We start from the raw sequence: 25,253 nt of genomic DNA on the forward strand, positions 1-25,253 counted from the left end.
AGAGAGGCCATGCATGTCCCAAAACAGGGCCTTGATGCAGCCATGGGCAGGAGGACTGTTAACAAGCTGCAACTGAATCCTGATGGGAGACCCAATGGATGGGCAATTCCCACGTCTCACAGTTGAGGAGTGCACGTGCTCTCAATGGGGTTATAGCTCCTCTGAAGGAGCAGGTGCATAGTTTTGGGGTGCTTCTAGAACCATCACTGACTCTAGAGGTCTGGGTGACCTCCGTGGCTCAGAATACACCTTAACAGCTTCAATTGCTCTGCCAACTATGACCATTCGTTGACAGGGATAATTTGGCTGCCCATACATTGGCAACCTGGCTACTCTTGAGTCTCATTTGGAAGCTGCAGCTGCTAGAGAGCAAGTTTCAGGTTTTGTTGGTATGTAAAGTTCTAAATTTGGGACCAGGATAACCCACATCTGCTTTCCTCTATATAGATCAAACAGAGCTTTTTAAGATCCCAACCAATTTATCACTTCCTGACAATGCAGAAGCAGGCCTTTTCAGTGGTAGCATCCACATTCTGGAATGTAATCCCTTGGGTAATTTGTGAGGCAGATACATTAATTTTAATGCCTCTTTAAATATTATGTGTACTCTGACTCATGCATTTTCTATTCTGTTTTGTACATTGCTCAGTTTTATCTGTGATGCATACTTTTTGTTTTGTTTTTATCTTTAGGGAATGTTATTGATGCTTATTCTTGTGTTTTTCTTGTTTTTATGTAAACTGCTAGGAATTTTTATTATATAAAGCAACATAATTTTCTAATAAATAAGCATAGAACCTGGAACCAGTAAGTTGACATTCATGAATCCAGGAGTGAGAGAGGCTGGAACCAGTAAGTGCAGACCTGGGAAGAAACAAAAATCAGCACAGAGTACATGAGTGACAGATTGAGGAATAAAGAAAAAGGGTACATTTGGAAAACTGACTTAGATATGAGAGGTCCCCCCCCCCTTTTTTAAAGGGATCCTAATTAGATATACTTAGTGAACCAAATGCAAATTCTAGCAGAATTCCAGCTTCAGTGGTAATCTTTAGGCATGAATTTGGGATGAGAACAGGAATCAGTTCAACACAACATAGTCAACACTGCAAATGCATCAATTGCTGTATAGAACAGAATTCCTAGAAATCAATATAGTTAATTAATTTAAAAACTAAGATTAAGATTTACATTAAAAAAAACCTCTTCATATGGTAACTTCTAAGAAATGACTGAAAGAAACAAATATCAACTTCTAAAACTGTTGAACTACAAGGCCAGGCTGTAATCGTATGCACACTTACCTTGCCATGGAACTGAATGTGGCTTATTTTTGAGTAGTCATAGGTTGGATTGTACTGCAGAATATGAATTCTCATGTTTATATAGCTACAAATTCGCATATTCAATGCTTACTAGAAATTCAGTGGTCCACTAACCTGTTCAGCATATATTGCTATTTTATTATTTAATTTGGAAAATAAATACAATAAGCATGATTATTCAAAAGATGTATAATTAGAAGACTGGGAGAAATCAATAGAAAGATGGGCAAAGTGTGGTCAAATCTGAGTCCAAAAAACAGGATTTTGGCTTAAGTGTCTGTCCTTTTCTTCCCCAGAGGTGAAAGCAAGGGCCCTCTTGGCACTCCTTGAATATACAGGTAATTTTAATGAATCCATTTCAGTATTTCTATTCAAAAGCAGTTGGCTGATATTTGTTATATTTTCATGAGCTCAAAGGGTACTCATAAAGATAGAAGAAAATGGAGCATAGAAATTGAGTGGTCCATATTAAGTGAAGTGAATATATTAAATGTGATTTCCCCCTTTCATGAAGAGCATGGAGAAGTATCAGTCAAGTCTGATAAAGGGTGATACTTAGAAATGGGGGAGCTAGTGCAAAATTTAACAAGAGAAATTAGGACCAAGAAGAGTAAGACAAAATCCTAGATACACTAAAATACATCTTTTTTTTTAAAGCAGGGGTTGGGGGAGGCTGAGATATGCAGGCCTATACAGGACAGAACATAGTGATGAATTATCAGGGACCAATCTATAGAATGAACACATATGGCCCCCCAACTTATTTGGCAATTTCTAATGAAAGTTGGTAGAAAAGAAGCACCAATGTGAACTATAGTTGACTTCCTTGCTCTGCTTCCGAATCCTAATATAGTCGCCAGTGCCAAGTGATGCAGTGCCATTTGATAACTAAATTATTTATTGTTTTGAGTCAAAACTTTTGCTGTAATCTACAAAGATTGTGAAGGGATGCATACATATGACATTGTGCCATCACACATGACAGCTGCTACTGTGTATAATATCACATTTTGCCAAAGAAAATAATGGCACTGCTTCTTGAAGGAGAGACACAATTCATTGTGCATTTTCTTGATAGTCTATTTATTTCTCCTTATTTATTTTCCCCCTTCGTTGTGCCCTTCACAGATAGTAAGATACAGCTCAGGCGAGACATGGTCTTTTGCCAAAGTCTGGTGGCCACAGTTTGTGCTTTTTCAGAACAGTTAATGGCTGCCTTAAATCAGATGTTTGACAATAACAAAGAGTGTGAAATGGAGACACAAGAGGCCAGCCGAAGATGGTTGGAACAGATATCCAGTGCCGGTGTCCTCCTTCACTTCCAGTCACTGTTGTCGCCAAATCTGGTGAGAGTTCCTGTGCGCAGCTGCGCCATTCTGTGTAATGTTCTTATTGTCTTGACCAACGGCATCAGGAATTAACATCTGTCCAGAAGATCATAGTGTATTTTCTAAAAACTATACTATTTCTAAAAATATACTATAAGTGCTAAATTTAATTCAAATGGCTCTGTATTCTTCAGGAAGCTGACACATTGAACCAATAGGCAAAGTAAAGGTTTTGCATACTTTACTTTTTCTTTCTTTCTAATTTGCATTAATAACATTTGGTTTCCACCGGAATCCTGGAGCCAAACCCAATCAAACAGCAACCATCCTGAGGGGCCTCAGGAGTAGATGTGCTTATTTAAGCATTGTGACCAATTTGTGTTTGGTTTTTGTTTGTTTTTTTAATGTACATTTGAGGAAGCTACAAATGTCTGTGTATATTACATGTATCAAGGATAAAATATCTTTTCTTCTGGTGATGTTATTTAATGCTTCTGGCTTCAACAAGAAGCTGAATATAAAGCAAATTTATATTTTTCTAATCAACATGCTGATAAGCTAGGGAAGGTATCAGAAAATATAATTACTCAGAATCAGATTATTTGATTTCTGTTATAGCTATTGTAAGTTTCACCTTCTGGCAAAGTTCTGGAAGAGTGCTCCCCTTGTTCAATAAAGTGCACTGAGAAGATTAAAATTTATTTTATAAGCCACAGTAATACACAGAGTTGCATTTTAAAAGTATTAAATATTGTAACACAAAATCATTTTAAGCATTTAAGCACAGCTTGTTGTGCAGAATTTCTGAGCTTACTCATTTGCATGAGACATAATTACAATTTGGTAAAATTGAAGTCCACAACCAACATAGCAAACGGTAAATTAACCTGCTATATTTCATCCTTGCTAACAGTCATATTTTGACAGCAGATGATGGAGTGCAAAGTCAATAGAAACACATCAATCTTCATGCACTCATGAGTTAATTGGGTTAACTGCTGAAACAGGATGTGACCACCTGCAGTTAATGTTAATAATGATATAAATCAATTTAGTATCTTTAGTAGACTCAATATATATTTCAGGCTGATGAACAAGCTATGCTAGAAGACACATTGGTTGCATTGTTTGACCTGGAGAAAGTTACATTTTCTTTTAAACAATCTGAACAAGAGCCTCTAGTTGCAAGTGAGTATTATAAAATAAATGTTAGTCTTTCCATTGCTGCTTCAAAATATAGTATGGTATAAATGCACAGAAGCTTTATATTTTCTAACTTGTATCATATCACCTGCATATGGAATGGTTGGGTGTTTTATATAGCTTTGGAATGAATATAATTTTAGTCTTAAGTCCCAGTGCAGATGCCCAAGTCCCAATTTTCTAAACATTGTTAGGTGAATGGAACTTGTGGCTTTCACATACTACCGAAATTACCCAACTTTCCTGTTATGGGCAATCCCCCACCCTTCTCCTTCCTTTAACTTAACAATGGTGCAATGTCATGTGTGCAGCAATGTTAATGCTAATTATGATAACTATAGGCAGCCCAATGAGGTGTGTGTGTGTGCTGGAGGCCCACGTCTCTGGGACCAGGGCCTGAAGGGAATCCGACAGACTGAAAAAGGGCTAGGAGCCAGGTGTGTGTGAGCAAAGGCAGTGTACATGGTACTCCCCACCCCCATATCATCCTTGCACCAGTTTTGTGAAGTAGGTTAGGCTAAGAGATAGTGACTGGTTCAGAGCCATCTAGTGAGCTTCATGGCAAGAGGGGATTTGAACCTGGGTTTCCCAAGATCTAGTCCAACATTTAGCCACCATAGAACCCTTGCTTTCTTCTCTTACACACAGCTCCTTTCCCACTTCTCCAGCATGAGAAATGTTGGCTCAGTTAATGTTTTCTTACAATACTTGAAGCTTTTTGTAGCAAATATACTGAACGGGTGTTAGCATTTGATAAAACTGTAACATTTTTCTTTTGTTTTTTAGATATGCCAATAACATATCAAGCAGAAGGAAGCCGGCAAGCATTGAAAGTTTACTTTTATCTTAATAGTTACAATTTTGAACAGCTTCCTCAAAGACTGAAGAATGGTGGAGGATTTAAAATTTACCCCGTCCTCTTTGCACAAGGTATGCTGGCAGTCTTCTCAAGCATTCTGTAGGAAGTCATGTTATTTTTGTGTGATGCTAATTGTGCACATTGTGCACGACTACAACCTGATGCAAGTTTTAATATTAATTTTTGTTGTTGTTCACTTCTAGCTATTTGGATACTGCCTTGAAAGTCTAAACTTGTTGTCATATCTTTCTCTATATATGTATATGTATATGTATATATACAGACTGCAAAAAACCCCAAACAAAACTCAATACCCAGTAGTTGGTGTGGATGAACATCCAATATTGGATGCAGATTCTCATATCTGCTGGGATTAGCTCATCTGAAAGAGCATGGGACTCTTAATTTCAGGGCTTTGGGTTCAAGCCCTACATTGGGTGAAAGATTTCTGCATTGCGCAGGGGTTGGACTAGATGACCCTTGTGGTCTCATCCAACTCTACAATTCTATAATTATTATTTTTTATGAAATCATTTTTATTGGTTTTACAAATACAAAGTACAAATAAACATAAACTATAAAAACATATCAATATAAAGAGATTCTCTGAATCTCAAGACTTCCCCCCATCCCCCCCATAGGGTCTCATTTTAAACATCTACAACTGCATATTCATCCATACTCCAATTTTTATAGCAAACCATACTGCCCATAGTGATTTTTACACTACAAGTGAATCAAAATCCTGCTCTTGTTTCCATCTGCTTACAGTGGTCTCCTAAGTAACCTATAATTGTTTCCATTCTTTTATAAAGTTTTTATCTTCTTTGTTTCTGAGTTTTCCAGTCAGCTTTGCCATCTTGGCATAGTCCATCAGTTTGGTATGCCATTCTTCTCTGGTAGAAACTTACAATTCTATAATTACATGATATACATTGCAATAAATATCTGGACCTCACTGAACTAGATGAATGCGTGTGAAGACATGCATTCCTGTCTAGGGTTTAACTATGACTAGAGTTGGATTTAGATTTGGAGTTATTATATGCAGTCATTTTCTACTCTTGCTGAAATGGAAAAAGAAAATGCATTAAAACTGACCCCTGTTCCAGGATTATTGAATAAGCACCTCTGTCTTTGTAGGTTATGACTCTAATGCAAGGATAAGGGTTTATAATTTGACCAACATCATTAACTATCTTTTGTACAGAAACAAAGCTAAGGACTTTTATAGCATGCAAGGGGTTGTGCAATAAATGAATTATTTATAACTGGCCATTTAACGAACTTTTAGCAGAATTATTATTCAGTATACAGTTAAGGCTGTGAACCCACATGCTGTTTTCAACAAAATTTTGTTTATTGGGAACATTTTCAAGTTGTTCCCTAGAGGGACAAGTCCTCAAAATTTTATATTATCAAAGTGGTGCGATTCCTAATTGCAAAATCTTTTATTAATATGCTCCTTCCCTCAAATGTCAGTTACCGTGTTCCAATTTCAATGTAATAATGAGATTACTCACCTATTAAGTTCTAATTTTATCAGCTTTAGATTTGCATAAGTTCTTGTTAAATGAGTAGGTAAAGACTCAGCAATGAATAAAGATTAAGGCTGCAATCCTATGCATACCTAGCTGGATGTGTAAGGAGCATTGCCAATACTTGAAGAATAAATTGAAATGGTTCCTTCTAATTGTAGTGACAGAAACAGTACAGAAATTAGAAATCATATGAAAGAGAAGGGGGGGACTATGGCACTGAACCTATTGCTGCACTCTCAGAATTCATTCCACTGCCACCCATCTCATAGGAGGCATGTCTGCAGAGTCTGCCAAACACACAGAGGCAGCTCTCATGATATGAGATCCTGACTGTGCAGGGTTCCAGATCAAAGGGTTGCATTCAGAGGGCTTCAGCATATCTAGATATATTTTTATCGGAAGAAAATAATCATATAGAGAATCATACACCGGTAGATACTTATATTTATTTTGTTTTGTAGCCCTAGAAAGCATGGAAGGCTATTATTACAGGGACAATGTATCAGTAGAAGAATTTCAAGCCCAGATTAATGCAGCTTCATTGGAAAAAGTGAAACAGTATAACCAAAAACTCAGGTAAGGTAACTGCTTATCTATATGTGTCTTATCCAAGAGCTCCTATTTGAGTCATACTCTTGAAACAAGTACTCTAAAGGGCAAGTGAAGTCCTATTTAGTGGCTCTCTAAGCACAAGCATTTTTTAGGATTGCAAATTATTATTAATATGCATTGGTATCAACCTGACCTACAAATTAGCTCAGGTAGGAATACCTAAATTTAAGTCAGTAGTGACTCCCATGCCCTACTGCAACTCAGCCTAAGCATGTGCAACTGAATAAATGCATATTGCCACCCCTTCCACTGCTTTGCAGATTTTAGACTGGAAACTATTCGCAGTAGGGAACTGTCCTCTAGTCTCTGGAAAGCACTATGCATACTGATAGCCCTGTATAAATAGCAGCAGGAACATCGTTATCTTAATACTTAACATTCTGTAGCGTTTCTTGCAAGTGTTTGTACCCTCATATGCAGAAAGATGGTTTGGATGTAATGCTCAAACTTCATAAATAAACTGTAGTTTACAAAGGGAATGAGCACCTACATGTACATTCCCCTCTTGTACTGAATCAGTTCATATCTTAATATCCTTGTTAAGAGACCATACCTGTTGTCTGATGTACATTCTTTGGTTTGTTCTAAATTGTTTTGTTTTATTTCAATATTGTATAATTATATGGTTGCAACCACCACTGGGATCTTGTGGTGAAGGGCAGGTAAGAAATTGCTGAAATATTAAACCAGGGTTCCCCATTTTGGGCATAATAGGGAACTTGAGTTAGAACTCCACCAGGATTTCCTTGTTGAAGCCAGCACAGGAGGAGTGGAGAGGTGGGGCAAGGGAAGGGAGAAGCACACGTACTTGGTGTTCATTTCAAGCTTCATAAACATTATGATCCTCTATACTTTTAATATAAACTAATACAAGTAGTTCGCCAAATGTTTTGAAGGAAAACAGGAGACAAGAATAAGTTAACTAGGCTGCAGATTTAAGCATCTACAAGATGGTACATTCTTCCAAACCCAACTGACCTAATTCCATTCCAATGCACACCATGCTACTTCTGAAGAGACAATAAAAGCCAGTCTGCTGTGAAAATCCTCACTTCCCATTTGCTCCAGATTTCAGCATATATATGGTAGCCTATAAGGAACACACTGTGTACTAGGTGAAATACCAGGGTGTTACAATCAGCTAAGGCAGGGGTGAGCAAACTTTTTCAGCAGGGGGACGGTCCACTGTCCCTTAGACCTGTTGGGGGGGATGGACTATATTTTGGGGAAAAATTGACTGAATTCCTATGCCCTACAAATAACCCAGAGATGCATTTTAAATAAAAGGACACATTCTACTCATGTAAAAACATGCTGATTCCTGGACTGTCCGCGGGCTGGATTGAGAAGGTGATTGGGCCCCCGGGCCTTAGTTTGCCTACCCATGAGCTAAGGCATGGTAATAGTCAGGAAACTACTTATGTTGAAAATTTAGAAAGGTGCATATAAATCTTTTAGCATCTGCCCTAGTCTCGTTTTAATGGCTCTATATATTCTTGTCAAACTTTTCAGCCAGATTGCTGTTGTGTTTTATAATTAGACTTTACTAGTTCTGTTTCCTTGGCATTTTTGCAAGAAAAATGGTATGCTGATTTTCTGTTTTCAGGTTGGGGGAAAGGTTAATGGTGTAAATTTACCCTGACCTTATGTTTTGCTGATGGGAAGATGCTGCTCAAAAGGGAGAAAGTAATTAAGTCAGCAAAGATTTTTAAACACCTTTATTGCGGTATATATGAAAGCTCAGCAGTTATTAAGAGCTATGGGGAACTTAGTGATACATTAGCAAAAATTTAGGCATAGCACTATCAACATTGCATAATTACAGGAGCTTTTGATTAAATCAGTTAATCTCTTCATAATCTTGGGAAATTATGTGAAAGGAAGAAATCAAATACAGTAGTAATGTATTACCATAAAGCAATTCTTAAATGAAATGAAATTTTATTTTTTTTAATACCTCTTACTCTTTACATCCAATTTTCTCTTTTCTCTTATGGAATCTAAGTGGCCCTGACTCCAGCATGTGCCATATTGGCCCATCTTCTTTACCACGGCCATGGCAGCCAGCAAGAACTTGGAGGGCAATGCTAGTTGAAGCTGCAGGCTGCATGCCAATACTTTCCAGCCCCACCATCTTAATTGTGGCAGCCCTGTTTTTAGCAAATCCAATACTCACCATAGGAGAGCCTGGCTATTACAAGGGCACTTGTGTGGGGACCCCAGCAGCAGAACTGATCGGAGTGCTGGGCTGCATGCCCAAACTGCCTGGTGTCACTGCCTTACTTATGCACACACCAGGAGCAGCACTATTAATGTAGGTAAGAAGTTTGGGGACATCATATGCAGGTATATTATCATAGGCTGGCAGATGACCTGTCTGCAGTCTACCCAGGGCCTCCAAACATGGAATGCACCTGAGTAACTACCATGTAATTTGCGTAGTAGATTCAGAACTATATCTTATACAAGCTGTTTAAAAAATAGTGAAAAATGCTTTCCCATGGCCATTGTTCTTCATTCTTCCGTGGAAATGAATGCTGTCCATCCCAAGCATATGATGCAATCCATTTGAAGAATATTTTGTTTGAACTCATTTGCAGAAAACAAATCCTCTGCTAATAGCTCCCTATCCACACACCTCTTTTGACAATTTGAATTCTCCAGTTGTGCACTAGAGCAAAATTGATAAACAAATTGCTTTCAACCAGGAATAGTTAATTACAATTTCAAATTTATGAAAAATATGCCTTTCAGCTGAAAGCAAACCTGATTTGCTTAACAGTCATTTGCATTTATTAAAATAAACATTTTTAATGGAATTTGGCCCTCTTTTATTTCTTACAAGGAGTCTTCCTTGTGTAAGAAAAATAAAGTTTAGAAGTCTAAAACAGCATTCCCCAATCATACTACAAAATAAATACTGGTAATTATGGAGTTCATCTGTCTGCCATGTATTTTTCTTATTGAAAATTTCTTCCTCTCTCTTATTAACACAGCCTGAAAATGGCTTTAGCTGATATATTTTAATAGAATTTTAGAAGCAAAGGAAATGTTGATTGCAACAACACAGGTGAAAGGGTTGGGCTATATCTACCAAAGTCATCCTGTTGGAAATGGGCTTCTGCCTGTACAATAGGACTTCTCCCTGTTCTGGGGATTTCCCAAACCTCTTTATTATCTGAACAGTAGAGATACTGAGAAATCTCACATAGTAACTCCATCTTCTTTGTGAGCACAAATAAGTATTTTGTTCTCTATAAGTACTTTCCCCCTTTTCTTCACTTTTCAGAGTTAAGCAGGGGTACAGTATGACAACTACACCAATGATAATTCTAACAATAGGCAGCTTTAATTTGTGTTTTACAATTTAGAATACACAATAAACATGTTGCTTCCAAATAATACCACAAATTTAATATTTCATAATTCAAGAAGTCTACAATTCTGTGTTAACATATATGATCAATGGAGTACTATAGTGAAATATAAAAAAGAGTTAGAGTTGCAAACAAAATTTTAGTAATGACATTTTTATTCACAACGAAATTAGTAGTCATTAGACCTTCAACTTGCTTGCTGTGACCATGCAAATAGGTCAATGAAGCTATATTACAAAAGATAAAGCATGCAGAATACATAGGAAATGTTGGTAGAATTTAGAAAGCATATTATAATAAAAAGGAGGGATTATTTATATATTCATGTATGTGAATTTATATGCTCTATTTCAGAACGTGTGTGTTTGTGTGTTTTAAACCATAACCATATTTGGAATTCAACTGGATCACGTATATTCTTTTATTGCACTTCCTGACTTTTTATTTCCCTGACCTTGTTTTCTATGGTGCATGATTTAGATAAGTTTAGACCTAATTACCATTTGATCCTGGTTGCTGTATAGTTATACGTGATTTCAACAAACCAATCTCTTGTATTCAAATAAAATGTGGAAACTATGATTTGTTCCAAACATCAAATGTCAGCTTTAAACCTTATCTTGTTATATGTAAGGCATGTTCCCATAACAACAACAATAATTCTCATTCAGACTGAAATGGGCTACTCCTATATAATTTCTACCTTTAAAAAAAAAAAAATCTCCCACATTTTCAGAATGGCAAAGCTAATATTTTCTGCACATTGAGTAAGTCAGGGGTCAGCAAACTTTTTCAGCAGGGGGGCGGTCCACTGTCCCTCAGACCTTTGGGGGCCAGACTATATAATTTTTTTTGGTGGGGGCTGAACGGATTCCTATACCCCACAAATAATCCAGAGGATACATTTTAAATAAAAGGACACATTCTACTCATGTAAAAAACAACAACGCTGATTCTCAGACCATCTGAGGGCCGGATTGAGAAAGCAATTCGGCTGGATCTGGCCCCTGGGCCTTACGTTTGCCTACCCATGGAGTAAGTATTATGATTTCACACTTGTCACTCTAGGTAGATTAGAAAATACTGCCTCACTTTGGGCATTACTCCAAGTTTTCCATTAGCTTTCCTCGTAACATTTGATTAAGGTCCTAAACAGGCATTTAGTAATTAAGCGAAGTACTTTGGAAATTTGTATGCTGTCCTCAGCTCACCGTGTTCTCAGAACGACAGAAGATCATATTGTAAAAAGCTATAGAAGTGTAGCACTTTCAAAATTTCTACAAGTGTCAGCTACTTTAGGTGCCAGATGAAAATATTCCTCTTCAACCAGGCCTTGGGCTGATTAACGTTTTAAAAGTGTTTGTAGGAGGGCGGGTTATGGGTTTGTTTTGTTTTTGTTATGCATTTCACTTACATTTTGTATTTTTATGGTTTGAACCACCCTGAGATCTTTGGATGAAGGGTGGTATACAAATTTAATAAATAATAATAATACTTGGTAGTATTCATTATTTCATGTTCACATAAGTCACACTCTGAAAACCAATCTGGTGTGAGGGCTGAACTGCCCTATATTTGTATTACACAGGAAATAGATAAATGCTTCTGCTTTGCTGGTAAAATGGCTGCCAAATACAATGCATGCTCAGCCCAGGAATAGATGGGAACAACACATTCTTTAAAAATACCAAGAGTTTAAAAAACAATAATGACAAACACAAGTGTTGTCCAATGGAACACCACCAGTGGCAGCTTGTGGGTTGCGCTGCCACTAATATACTCAATATATGCATTCTCCCCACACATGGAAATAACTAAAAACTTGTGACACAGGGGGAAACACATTACTGCACACAGAAATTGCAATATGACACCACAGTATCCTCCCACCTGAACTCAACCAGCTAGTGAAGCATGCTAGCAATTACTGTGCTAGAGCTAGTCCCCAGGCATCCATATAAGCAGGGTTCAAATCCTTTTATTGTCCTCATAAGCACAACAAACACAAATGGAAGGAAGGAGATAGCACACCCCAGAATTTGCATAGATCCCTGGGTGCTATGCTTGGTGTTGACTGATTCGTTCATGGTTATTTTGTAGACCATAAAATCAAGACCTATCAAATAAAAAAGTGCTCTTCATTTGTTCTACTGCAAGTAAAGTATTTGAACTTGGGTCCTGAACTACTCATACACATTCATGATCTACTTTTCCAGACTATTACTAATTGCAGTAGATCGTATGCAAGCTGCTGTAAACATGACCCTGTGAAGGTCATATATTCTAAAGAATTACTTTTGTAATTCAAATAAGATTTTTCTCATTCTACAACTTTTAACTAAGCCTGTTTCCAAGGGTTAGCATATTTTACATTAATGAAAGCTTTGGCTTGCACCATATGGTGGGGTACATTTAATTTTCAGGACAGCTTGCCTCAAAATTATTAATATTTTTCACAATAAGTTTCAAGGGAGGGTTGCATTAAATTAACATTTGCCCATCATGATGGTTCTTTGTGTTGTGAATGCTTTAAAAATGCCACAAAGAGGCTAAAGGTCTTTGCTTTAAAAGTACATTATAAAAGCTCTTGAACAATTAACCCATTGTAGATGTTTATTTTTTTTCAGGGCATTTTACCTGGACAAGTCAAATCTTCCACCTAATTCAACATCAAAAGCTGCTTATATAGATAAGGTAAATGAAAAAAAGGATGTGTTAATTAAACTGTTTCATCATCCGAATTAGGTATTCCTTAAGAGCAATAGTGCAATGCATATTGTCCACATGGAAAACATTGTATTTCTTGAGACATACTAAGCTTAAGAACTGGATTAATCATATGAAGGAGGGGAACCTACTCCTTAGGGTCCTTATCAGGGAAGTTTCTTATGTTTCAGAGATTTAGGTTACTCACAATGCAGAGCTCACTCAACTATACCATACCTTCCAGTGCTGCTGCTGCCATATTTGATTTCTCTGTAGATGGGCATATGTGCCCATGTTCATACATAGAATGGCTGAATTAAGAACATAAGAAAAGCCTGCTGGTTCAGGGCAATGGCCCATTTAGTCCAGTATCCTGTTCTCACAGTGGCCAACCAGGTGCCTACAGGAAGCCTGCAAGCAGCATCCAAGCACAAGAGCACTTTCCCCTCCTGCAATTTCCAGCAACTGGTATTCAAAAGTACACAGCTTCCAGTCATGGAGGCACAGCATAAACTTACTTATGTAAGCTAATAAGATGAGACCTTCATAAGTAGCTGTTTTGGACAGGTGCATATGTATGAACCTTAAAGCATAAAACAGGAGGCACAAGCATCAGAAATGGAATAGAAAGGGCAGAAGTAGTGGGGTAAAAGAGCTGAAAATAATGCTAATATATTTCACGTCTCGCAACCAACGCACGCCTTTGGTTTCAGATAGTACATGGTAGGTAAGTCTAAAAAGGCCAGGAAACAAAGGCTCTAGGAGGTTTAGTTTGGCCAGAATAGAGTATACACTTCCAGAATTCATGCTAAATACATTACTTCTGGTAAATGAGCCATCATAGTTGTTAGAGGACCATGAAAATTGGTGTCTCAGGCTTTTTAGACTTGTCTACCATGTACTATCTGAAACCCAAGGGGTGCATTGGTTGTTGGATGTGAATTTTTTTCCCAGCTCTCCTACCCCACTAAAGGAACTGTTAGCAGCAGAAATCAGTAGAGCTCTCTGGAGCTAGTGGCGGAGGAAGAGGAGTGCGGGGGGAGCGCACCGCCCCCGGCAGCACTATCCCAGTGGGGTGCCATCACGGTTGCCCCCCTGCCCGTGCTGGGCTACTGGCGGCATGCTACGCCCCCAGGATGCGCACCAGCGCTGTCCCTGCCTGCTTTTCACCCCCCCCCCCGGTGCCGGAGCATGAAGCTCCGCCACTGACAACTCTGTCTTCCTTGAGCATGTGAATATAAGAGAGAGTTTTCAGAGGGGAAAAAAACTCTATTGTAAGTATGACAATTCATTAGTTCCATTTCCTTTCTTTGTCTCACTAGAAAGTGTAATCTGCCTGTTTAAAAAGTTTTCACTATTAATTCCCTTTAATTGCCTAATTAAATAACAAAAGCTGTTATCTTTTGTTATATAATTGCTAAGGGGTCAGCTACAACTTTGCCTGTCTTTATCCTAGTACAGTGGTACCTCAGTTTTCAAATGTCTTGGAAGAAGAATGTTTCGGTTTTCGAACGCTGAAAACCCAGAAGTAATTTCTTCTGTTTTCGAACGCTCCTTGGAAGTCGAACGGCTTCTGCTGCGTGTTTTTCAATTTTCACCACTGAAATTGAAATTCTCCCTTGCGCCTCGGTTCAGTTGTCGAACGGTCTTCCAGAACGGACTATGTTCAACAACCAAGGTACCACTGTAATGGGACCTAAAGTTACTTATCTTCTACATGAAGGACAAATAGGCTATTTTCAGGATGCCATGGTACCTATGCTCTGAATTTATTGATTCTCATGTCATTAAGAGAAATTACAGTTTGGTTTTTAATGAACTTAGAATTCATTACTTTCTTCTTGAGGCAGTGAGTATGTGTTAATGACAGCAGCATTGTCACTTACTTGCAGCTGATGCGGCCCATCAATTCTCTGGATGAACTTTATCGACTGATGGTGTCATTCATAAGATCCAAGCGCACGGCATCCTGTGCTTACACAGCATGCAGTGCCTCAGGAGTTGGACTGCTGTCAGTCTCTTCAGAACTCTGTAGCAGACTTGGAGCTTGCCATATCATCATGTGCAATAGTGGAGTTCACCGGTATGGTAATTTATCACTTTTCTTGATTGCTGCTATTGTCACCCAGTTCCAATAATAATGATTTATTTAAACCTTTTTCATTCAGAACTGAACATGTGTGTACAGCTCGTGTAACTGACTGTGAGGTGGCTTAGCATAAGAATATGTAACACTATTTTTTACATTATGTAAAATATATATTAGAAATGTTGCTGTCCCAAATGTGGTAGAGAGCTATCTCCTTGTGAACTACTCTACTGTGGTGTTGCTCTTGAATAACTAATAACATTGCCCAGATTGTCTTGGGTGCCACACTGCAAGCTGGGTTTCACTTGAGTATGAGATAAATTACGTAACAAAAATTAAATGGATGCTGCTTCTAGGTATACCACAATGCTTCCTAGATGCATGCCTCCTACTGGTCTGAGAGGAATATAAGCCATTTTGTGGATTGGCATGTGAGGACAGCTCAGAAGTGAGAACCCAACTGGCAGTTTTAAGCAGTGCTTTTTTCTAAAAAGAAAAAGAAAATGTTTAGGGCTACTCTCATTTTGACTCAAGAAAATCACCATTTTATAGTTCAAATTGGGAAAAATAAATACAGTAAATGGATAAAAGTACAAAGATTCACAAAATATTTAGGGGTATGTGTACCCCCAGAAGAAAAGCACTGGTTTTAAGAATCTAAACTTGGTCTGCTTTCTCTGCCTTTTGTATTAAATCTTGAATGGTTTTGACTTTTCTCATGAATAAAGAACTAATTTATTTAAAGGTCACTAATTAGCAAAACCCAACCAAGAGAACAGAATGAGTAAGTAGCAGATGGTAGGGCATTTTTTCAAAATATGTGGAAATAAAACAAAACGTTAAAATAAAAGACCTTATTTTTAGAGTAATGCAAGTGTTCTCAGAGTAGTAAGAAATTTATAATCTTTTGAAATCTACATGACCTGCTGAGGTTAAGAACTTTAAAGCCCTCTGAATGTACAAAAGGGCAAGTGGAAACATGCACAGTGACCCTCACCTCTTTGATGCCCACTGTGGACACTTTGCAGCCAATGCGTGATTGGTGTTAACCACAAAGGGGCTGACTTGCTTGTGCATAGGGTTTCCAACATGGAGACAGTCACAGGACCCAGGTCAGTCAGGATCAAATGTTGAATGCACTTAACAATCCTATGCTTTCTATAAGAGAGAGAATAAATGTAGTTTAAAAGGATTGTGTGCATGCATACTAACAATGTGAGTTAACAGAAAACGACCATTGGCAACAAATCATGTTATCAGCTTTTCATTTTAGTTAAATACAAATCCATGTCCTAGCTATCTTTCAGTTTGGTACAGAGAGAGGATGGAGTCTGGCTCTTTTGTCTGTTATTTCTTCCACAGAGTCCAAATTGAACTGTACTTAACAGCACTAAGCTAAAAATGCTTGAAAGATTTATTTGCATTCCAGCATCGAAGCTAATATTAGGGCTTTTGAAAAGTTAGCAATTACTTTTGCTTTGATTTTTATTACAGTGCATTTTCCAATTTTACATTAAAGCAACAAATCCTGTATCTCTCCAGACAGACATGTATAGCAATCAAGTGTATCATCTGAATAGAATCACACCAGAAAGAAAACAAATGTACTTATTAACATTCACAGTGCTACATGAAACATATTTACTATAATGTATACAAATTAATCATTTATGTAAATTCGCAATCATTTATTAAAAGTAGCATAATCCTAAAGAGGGAGAATCTTCTGTTTTCGGATTTTGAGGCCACAGCTACAATCCTAGATGCCCTGGTTGGTTGGTTTCTAGCTGCCTCGCAAGCACAAAATGCCACCCCAACCTGCAGCAGATCACAACAATTTACAATAGAATTCAGCTCAGTTTAACTTGTTGTTGTTGTTCAGTCGTGTCCGACTCTTCTGACTCCATGGACCAGAGCATGCCAGGCACGCCTATCTTTCACTGCCTCCCGCAGTTTGGCCAAACTCATGCCAGTCGCTTTGAGAACACTGTCCAACCATCTCATCCTCTGTCGTCCCCTTCTCCTTGTGCCCTCCATCTTTCCCAACATCAGGGTCTTTTCTAGGGAGTTTTCTCTTCTCATGAGGTGGCCAAAGTACTGGAGCCTCAACTTCAGGATCTGCCCTTCTAGTGAGCACTCAGGGCTGATTTCTTTAAGGATGGATAAGTTTGATCTTTTTGCAGTCCATGGGACTCTCAAGAGTCTCCTGCAGTTACCACTAAGTAAATATCCATCAGATTGAATTATATGTGTTGCCCAGCGGATAAGAGCAGTAGGCTTGGATCATCTCAAATGAAAATCCAAAATATGTTCTATAAACTTGAGTTTTACCGGTTTGAGAAAAAAATGATAAAATTGCTTTTTAAATTCAAAAGCAATTTTCACACAGACTTTTGATTTTCATGTGGTGCACAGTTTCAACATGTTTGCATCATAAAACTGCAAGAAAAACACTCAACCCTAATCTGAATAGTAGAGCACTTGGTATCTGGTGGACGGGGCTTGTGTCTTTTGCTCCAGAATCAGCCCCTCACTTGTGTGTGTTCTAGATGGTAAGAAGAGCTCTGTAGAACTAGAAAGAAAGGCTACTCACTACTTTGACGGTTTTTGTTGGACCTAGTAAATACATTATCCTACAGCAACTTGGATGTTTGTTCCAATGGACCAACATGACTACATATTTTTACACAGAGAACTAGAACGCAATAAAACTTGATCTCTCCTGCATTTATCTGATTTTGTATTGCAGGTGCACTCTGAGTGTCACTCTGGAACAGGCTATAATTCTTGCTCGGAGTCATGGCCTACCGCCTCGCTATATCCTGCAAGCTACAGATGTGATGCGCAAACAAGTAAGCTTCTTTATTGCTTTGATACGTTACATTTTCGCCACCCAATGTTCAGTTTTCCCCCAGTTGGATTATTGGCATTGGAAAGCAATTCTATCCATTTGAAAGTACAACATTAATATTTAGAGCATATGCAGGTTGAACAGGGCTGGGCCTGGGAACCCAGGATTTCTTAGCCAAGGCAGGTGGTTAGAGCCATGGCCATCAATCCAAAGGGGCCCACTGCTGCCCCATCACCTCGGCAAAGAGGTGGTGCTGATTTCAAGCAAGATTATGCCCATTTGGGGCGAGATCTCACTCAAAATCGGCACAATTGTGCCCAAAATCAGCACTGATGGTAGTGCCACTTCTCCTCCAGCGTGTCACAGCTTTGTTACAAAACAACAACAACAACAAAAACCCACTTCAGAGAAAAAACTGCAAGGTGCAAGGTACAAAATGAAAGTAAGAATGCCCAGCTCTCTGAGCGCATGAATTTATCTCTCCTGGCTCAGCATGACCTTGAGATAGTCAAAACATAAAACACAACATTTACAGCACAGTGATGGATGCGTCTGTTTTGATCTTAATTGCCATCTACCTTGTAGTTTTTCCGATAACTTTGGTATATTTTTTTTGAATTTGTTATATTTTATGAGGAAATAAAGCATTATTGATAGCACAGGTGCTGACCATTCTTTGAACCTCTCCAGGCTTTTAAATGTTTGGTCAGAATTCTGCCTTTAGAAACTGAAGGTGCAGTGGGAACAGTCTTTTTTATTTGATTATATTTTCTGAAGCCACAAACAACTCTTCAGTTACTTACTGCTGCTTCGGGGCATCTTCTATTTCCCAATCAGCAAGGGGAAATGATTGTTTAGGTATCCTATATTTGACCATTTTGTTTAAATGAATAACCCTGTAAATGTCTTGGTGGAGAACCCCCCCCTTTAAGGAATAACTCTATTAGAAGCACAATCATTTTTCTGTCTTACAGGGAGCACGAGTGCAGAACACTGCCAAGAATTTAGGAGTTAGGGACCGAACACCACCATCTGCTCCAAGGTAACGAAACATTGCAATCAATGGCCTGTGACCAAGACTATCATTTCTCCAATTTCTGTCAAATACTTTACCTAGACTCAGACCACACTTCTATTGATATTGAAGTACAGGGTGTTTTTTTGTTTGTTTCTTAGGGACTTTTGGAGCTTATGCAGTTAGGTAAAGGTAAAGGTAAAGGTAAAGGTAAAGGGACCTCTGACTATAGGTCCAGTCGTGTCCGACTCTGGGGTTGTGGCGCTCATCTCGCGTTACTGGCCGAGGGAGCTGGCGTACAGCTTCCAGGTCATGTGGCCAGCATGACTAAGCCGCTATTTACCTTCCCACTGGAGCGGTACCTATTTATCTACTTGCACTTTGACGTGCTTTGGAACTGCTAGGTGGGCAGGAGCTGGGACTGAGCAACGGGAGCTCACCCCGTCGCGGGGATTTGAACCGCCGACCTTCTGATCAGCAAGCCCTAGGCTCTGTGGTTTAACCCACAGCGCCCCCCGCGTCCCCTCTATGCAGTTAGGTACCAAATGCCAATTCTGGCAGAGTGCCTGATTATTACAAAGCCATTGTAATACAGTGGTACCCCGCAAGACGAATGCCTCGCACAACGAAAAACTCGCAAAACGAAAGGGTTTTGCGAGTTTTTACTTGACTCGCGAGACGAATTCGTCTATGGCTGTTTTTCGCAAGACGAATTCGTCTGGCGAGGTACCACTGTAAGCCGGCACCGGACCGCGCCGCGTTTTAAAGCTGCAGCGAGCGAACAGCAGCACTGCTGTTGGCTCGCTTCAGCCTTAAAACGCGGCGCGGCGCGGCTCCGGTGCCGGTCGGAAGGGCCCCCCGGACTTTTTCCCCCATAGGAACGCATTAATTAAATTTTAATGCGTTCCTATGGGAAATGGTGCCTCGCAAGACGAAATTTCCGCAAGACTAAAAGTCTTGCGGAACGAATTAATTTCGTCTCGCGAGGCACCACTGTATAGTTTTAGCCAGTTTTGGAAAACATCCTGATTGGGCTGAACTAGGAGCTGGGTGAAATTCCTTTGATCCTTTGATCCCTGGAGAAGTATTTAAGAGCCTATTACCTTGGGGGTTGTTTATTTTTCTCTGGAAACGTTTAAATGTGACTGCCAAGTGAATGGTCAGTTCTCTCCCTTTTGTTATATGTGTTTTGGTTCATACCAGCCCCCCTGCTGGAGGTAGACTTGGAATGTGCATAATTAGTTTTACACTGAACATTATTAACATATATATATGTCTCGTCCCAAGTGTGGTAACTCATGAGATTCCATACTTTGATGGTTTTCCCCTTGCAACTGACTGGACATGGATCTTTCTTCTAATGAACTCTTTTGAAAACTCGGGTGCAACTTGCCTAGATTGGGGCATATTTTCATGAGCTAAACATATATTTTCTTATATTCTGGATACTCATTTGAACTAGAGTTGCTACCTTTGGTCAGGCAAAATACTGGACAGGTTGGGGGCCTGAAAATTACTTCCACCCCTGCTCTCCACCGGAGAGTCAATAGTTAATAGAAAGTTTAAATGTTTAGACAGTTTCACAAAACTCAGGCACTTGTATAATTGTTCTTTGTTTTTGGCAGGCTATACAAATTGTGTCAACCACCACCACCTGTTGGAGAAGAGTAAAGGCTCCTATTGGAGGAATGATCAAAATTCCAGCTTCCATGACACTAGTATTCCCTAGAATGTGTCTTGATGAACAACAACATGTAGTTCCAGATACAGCAGTGCTTCATCTTAAATATGGCTTAGCTATTGAGGAACAACTATTTATGGAAAAAAGCAGATACTTAGATGTGATCTGCTTGCTTGGTGAAGTATAATATTTAGGACATTTACACTGGAATAAGTCTGCATTTTAGGTGGTTGCTTCAACAGTGCCAATCACCCACTTAAGCACTGGCAACTATATGAACACAAAGCTATAACACAGAATGGAAAAACCACTATAAAAAGACCCTTTCAAAAAGTTTTGATTCAGAGGAAGATAAAATAATACTAGTTTCAAGTTGTTACGCTATACTTTTGCAGTTTCTTGCACAGATAATTGCGTCCACCCACAATATTCTAATACTGTAAGTTGGAGCTATACTTGAAATTACCATTTTGCTGAGGATACGGTTACATACTAAAAGCAGGCTCGAATGCTAATAGGAATAGAAAAAGTACAAGTGAATTTGTGTTCCTGCTTTTCTAACCCTGCAAAGTGGGACACGAAGATCATACCTTATAATGGGTTTTGTATGAAGCACAAAGACTGCACTGGGGGCAGGATTTCTGGAGTTCCACTTCACAGTTACAGGAGAAACATGCCTCCTATACACTTTTGGCCTGCATTTTCTATGTAATAATTGAAAAAGATTTGAGAAAAAGGATGGTGATGGTAGATGATTGTAAATGGATTATGTGAAAAGCATTATTCCTAATACGTGGGTGTTAGATACAGGAATGTTGTGTTTACTTTCCATGACATGACAATAAGTGATATTCAGCATGGGATCCTCAATTTATTTCACGTTGAGATCAGATGCTAGGAGCGACAGGTGGATTCTGAAGAGTCCCAAGATTCTATTAATTAGACTCCTTAATAATTATTCAGGAACCACTGACAAGAGTGTTTCCTGTAATAGTGAACTCCATGGCATAAAGGATTTTTGAAAATGTTGAATCTGAGAACATGCAATCGTTTATATTTTTGTACTTCCAGGTAAAAGATAAGAGTGTGAATCACATACATAAGAATACAAAAAAGTTCTATCAACTATTAGAGGTCTCTAATCTTTCTTTAAACTACCTGGCAAATTATGTAGTATCAGTATCCTAAAAGAAAAGCAAACATTTTGAAAACTAAAGTTTACTGACGGCATACTTAAATTTATGTCAGAAATGACATCAAATTTATGTTATCAACCATGGGACAGAGTGACAGTGAAAAGAAAAACAGAGAAGATACAGCAAAATAGACAAATTTCAAAATAAAATATGTAAATATCATCTAGAAATGCAGAGGATTAACAGCTTGCCTGATCATAAAATTAACGTTAAAAATAGCCCCATGCCAAGGCAAAATTGATCTGGCTGACCACTATCAGGGAGAGGCTAGACTATATGTCTACTCAAAAATAACCCAGGAATTTAGTCACTGAAGCGGCAGCCATAATAGGGTAGTATGATGTATATAGTAAGCAACAAATTGTTTACTTCAAGGATATGTAACAGGCACAATTCACTTTCTGAACAGTTATGCCTTCTAAAATACTGAACTTTATGTTTAAATGTATCTAGGGCATATATTTGGAGAATTTAGGTTCTAAAATGTAAGAGTAATTTCAAATTGTCCACTGCAAAATCATATTATTCATCATTTATCAAAGTTGGCTATAAATTTCACTTCATCTTAGGAATCTTGGCTTAGAACCGAAATCCTGCCTTTTGGACAGGATGACTGCTACTACAGTTTAAAAGCACAATTTAGTATATTCTAATAGTGCCTGGAACATATTTCTTCTGAACTCATATTGGTGACTCATCATATCATTACTATCATATATTCCTACCAATTTTTTAAGATTATAGCAGCACTATTAGTCTGTAGCATCATGTATATAGTGTAAGAAATCCAGTAAACTTATGTGTCCTTTGAGAAGAGGGGAGGAGGAGGAGTTAGTTGTTGTTTTCAATTTTTTGATCATTCTTGCAGTACTAGATTTTGCAAAGGGAGAATATATTTTTTTAATTACTCAGTAAGAAATCTAGAACATTGCTGCTTTTTTTAAAAAAAGTATACATATGTAAAGAAAACTACAAAGTATTATTACTAGTTTCTTTTAAATCTCCCGTACTTGTAGCCATATACTTCAACTTTTCTGATTGTAACGTTAGTAAATAAAAATGAAATCTCCTCTTAGTATGGATTTGAATCCAATTATTTTTCTATGTATATCTTTGTGTCCATCATATCACACTTACAGTGTAATACATTCCAGGTGATATCCAATGTTATGCATACTTGGAGAAAGTCCATTGATTTCAATGGGCCTACTCTGAGTATGATCAATACTGAGTATCATTCTCTTCTATTAGATATCTGAATGTTTTAAGTCTATATAAAAAGTATGGAATAGCACCAAACAATAATAAACTTTTCATATGTATAACCTGAGCTGTTCTTTTCATTATTACTTATTTATATAGCACCAATGCATATAACACTTCATTTACTTTTGCTTTTCACGCTTTTCAGCACTTCGGAAGACAACTAGCAGTTGGGAAGGGCAATATTTGGTGCACAACTTGCACAGGGCTCTAAGCTGCATCAGGGGCACGATCAAAACAGGGGCCCAGTGTGGCTGCTTTTCCTTCAATATAAAAAATGCTGACTTGTACTTGCTTGGTTTTTTTTTATAAAAAAGTGTGATATATCTCCTTAAGTATGGGGAGTCCATTGCAATTCCACATATTGCTTAGATTAGAAGATAAATGACCAGGCAGCATTCAAAGCTTGCAGCTGGAAGCATCTCCTACCCCTGTATTCTGGTATCAAATCTGTATGACATTTAATGAGGTTTGAAAGAAAAGTGCTCATAGAATCCTAATCACTTGTTCATATTATTGCTATCTGCCTTCTGTGTAATTGAAAGCTCAGAGGATGTCATTATGCCAACCCAATATTCTGAAATCTTGTCCATCACTGTGATAAAGTGACATGTTTTATTAAACAATCACAGATATATATATATATATATATATAGAGAGAGAGAGAGAGAGAGAGAGAGAGAGATGATATAAGAGGATATATTTTTCTTAGAACAGTATCTCTGCAGATCAATGAACATTTTAAAGAAGAGAATTATTAGCACTTAAGGCAAGTGTGAACATTGGGCCCATTGAAACAAAGCAACAATTTATACCTCACAATTGTGTTAATCAGAGACCTTTTGTCAATTCACTGTAACAAGTAAAGACCACACATGCGAGTTCTGTGTCCAGTTCTGGGAGTCAAGGAGGGGGTTTCTCGAGTCCTCCCTCCAAACTACTATTCAATCACATGCAGGCACCGAACGGGTTATTAGGCTTTATTGGCTTCTTCTCTGGCCCCAGCTACAGAACATCAAACAGCAAGTATAATACACGGCATGTTCTCTCTCTCCCCTGGCAGGTTAACTCATAGATTTACAGGAGCTGGGGAATGGTGGCAACCATCCAGCCCCATCACATACTCCCGCTTTGGGGACTAATCGTTACCACCTGCCTGAGGGGCCCCACCTAGAGATACTTGCTCAAAGGATCACTACTTCATGACATTGACAAGCTGGAACATGTGCAAAGAGGGTGACCAAGATGATCAAGGGTCTGGAAACCAAGTTTTACGAGGAACAGTTGAGGGAATTGGGTATGTTTAGCCTGGGAAAGAGGAGATAGGACAGCTATCTTCAAGTATCCAAAGGGCTGTCACATGGAGGCCAGGACCCGAACCAAAGGATTCCAGTTACAAGAAAGGAGATTCCAACTAAACATCAGGAAGAACTTTCTGATAGTAAGAGCTGTTCAACAGTGGAATGGACTTCCTCAGCTGTCCTTCCACTGAGGTTTCTAAGCAGAGTTTGGCTGGCCATCTGTCATGTATGATCTAGTTGAGATTTCTGCATTGCAGGGGCTTGGACTAGATGACCCTTTGGATCCCTTCCAACTCTACAGTTCTATGATAAACAGTATGGGTCTTGAAGTAAGTTCATTGGCTTCCTCTGTGTGTTGATGGTGTGCGAGCCTTATTGTTTGTTTGCCCTGATGGGTGCAGATTCCAGGATGTGCGTCCCTTTGCCTACATTGTTTTTGTATTTCCTGGTAATACATTTTCCTCTTCCCCTGCTGGGCTAAGCACACACTGAATACAGCAGCTGTTCCACTGGCATAATGGTGGTGTATCTCTTATCACCATCACCCCTGGCCCAGCATAATGCAAGTATAGGATTGTTCTATAACTTATCTATCCTGCTTTTGCACCACTTGGTTTTTGATCCGATTTTGTGGGTGGAATGAGAATAATGAACCCAAGGAGTTATCAAAGCATCATCTTCTATAATGAAATATATTGAAATGTTATGATTATGATCCTGTGGGCAGGAACATGTTTACTTTTATTCCTGTACAGAGCCTAGTGCAATTTAGGTTTTTATACATGTTAAATGATAATGAAGTGATAGTGCTGTTCTACAATCAGGGTTCTTAAGAGCCTTTATACTGCATATAAAGCGCATTTACATAGTTCATAAAGAATGCTTGCCCTTCAGTCAAAATCACAT

At 38.5% G+C, this 25,253-nt stretch overlaps 1 protein-coding gene across 2 annotated transcripts in view; it reads left to right on the plus strand.

Moving 5' to 3' along the window:
- The window catches only part of PREX2 (phosphatidylinositol-3,4,5-trisphosphate dependent Rac exchange factor 2), a 101,298-nt gene extending 78,206 nt beyond the window's left edge, over positions 1-23,092 (plus strand). The window contains exons 31-40 of one of the 2 annotated variants that reach the window (XM_033155347.1): positions 1,622-1,663; positions 2,454-2,671; positions 3,739-3,841; positions 4,643-4,786; positions 6,718-6,832; positions 12,873-12,939; positions 14,844-15,034; positions 17,790-17,892; positions 18,866-18,933; positions 20,532-23,092. In XM_033155347.1, coding sequence (XP_033011238.1) covers positions 1,622-1,663; positions 2,454-2,671; positions 3,739-3,841; positions 4,643-4,786; positions 6,718-6,832; positions 12,873-12,939; positions 14,844-15,034; positions 17,790-17,892; positions 18,866-18,933; positions 20,532-20,577 — 1,097 coding nt within the window. In that variant the 3' untranslated portion in view covers positions 20,578-23,092. The remainder of the gene's footprint in view (positions 1-1,621; positions 1,664-2,453; positions 2,672-3,738; positions 3,842-4,642; positions 4,787-6,717; positions 6,833-12,872; positions 12,940-14,843; positions 15,035-17,789; positions 17,893-18,865; positions 18,934-20,531) is intronic. The other variant, XM_033155348.1, reaches the window with a different exon arrangement.
- The last annotated feature ends 2,161 nt before the right edge of the window (positions 23,093-25,253 follow it).

Source organism: Lacerta agilis, chromosome 7 (assembly GCF_009819535.1).
Source record: "Lacerta agilis isolate rLacAgi1 chromosome 7, rLacAgi1.pri, whole genome shotgun sequence".
Taxonomy (NCBI): Eukaryota; Metazoa; Chordata; class Lepidosauria; order Squamata; family Lacertidae; genus Lacerta; species Lacerta agilis.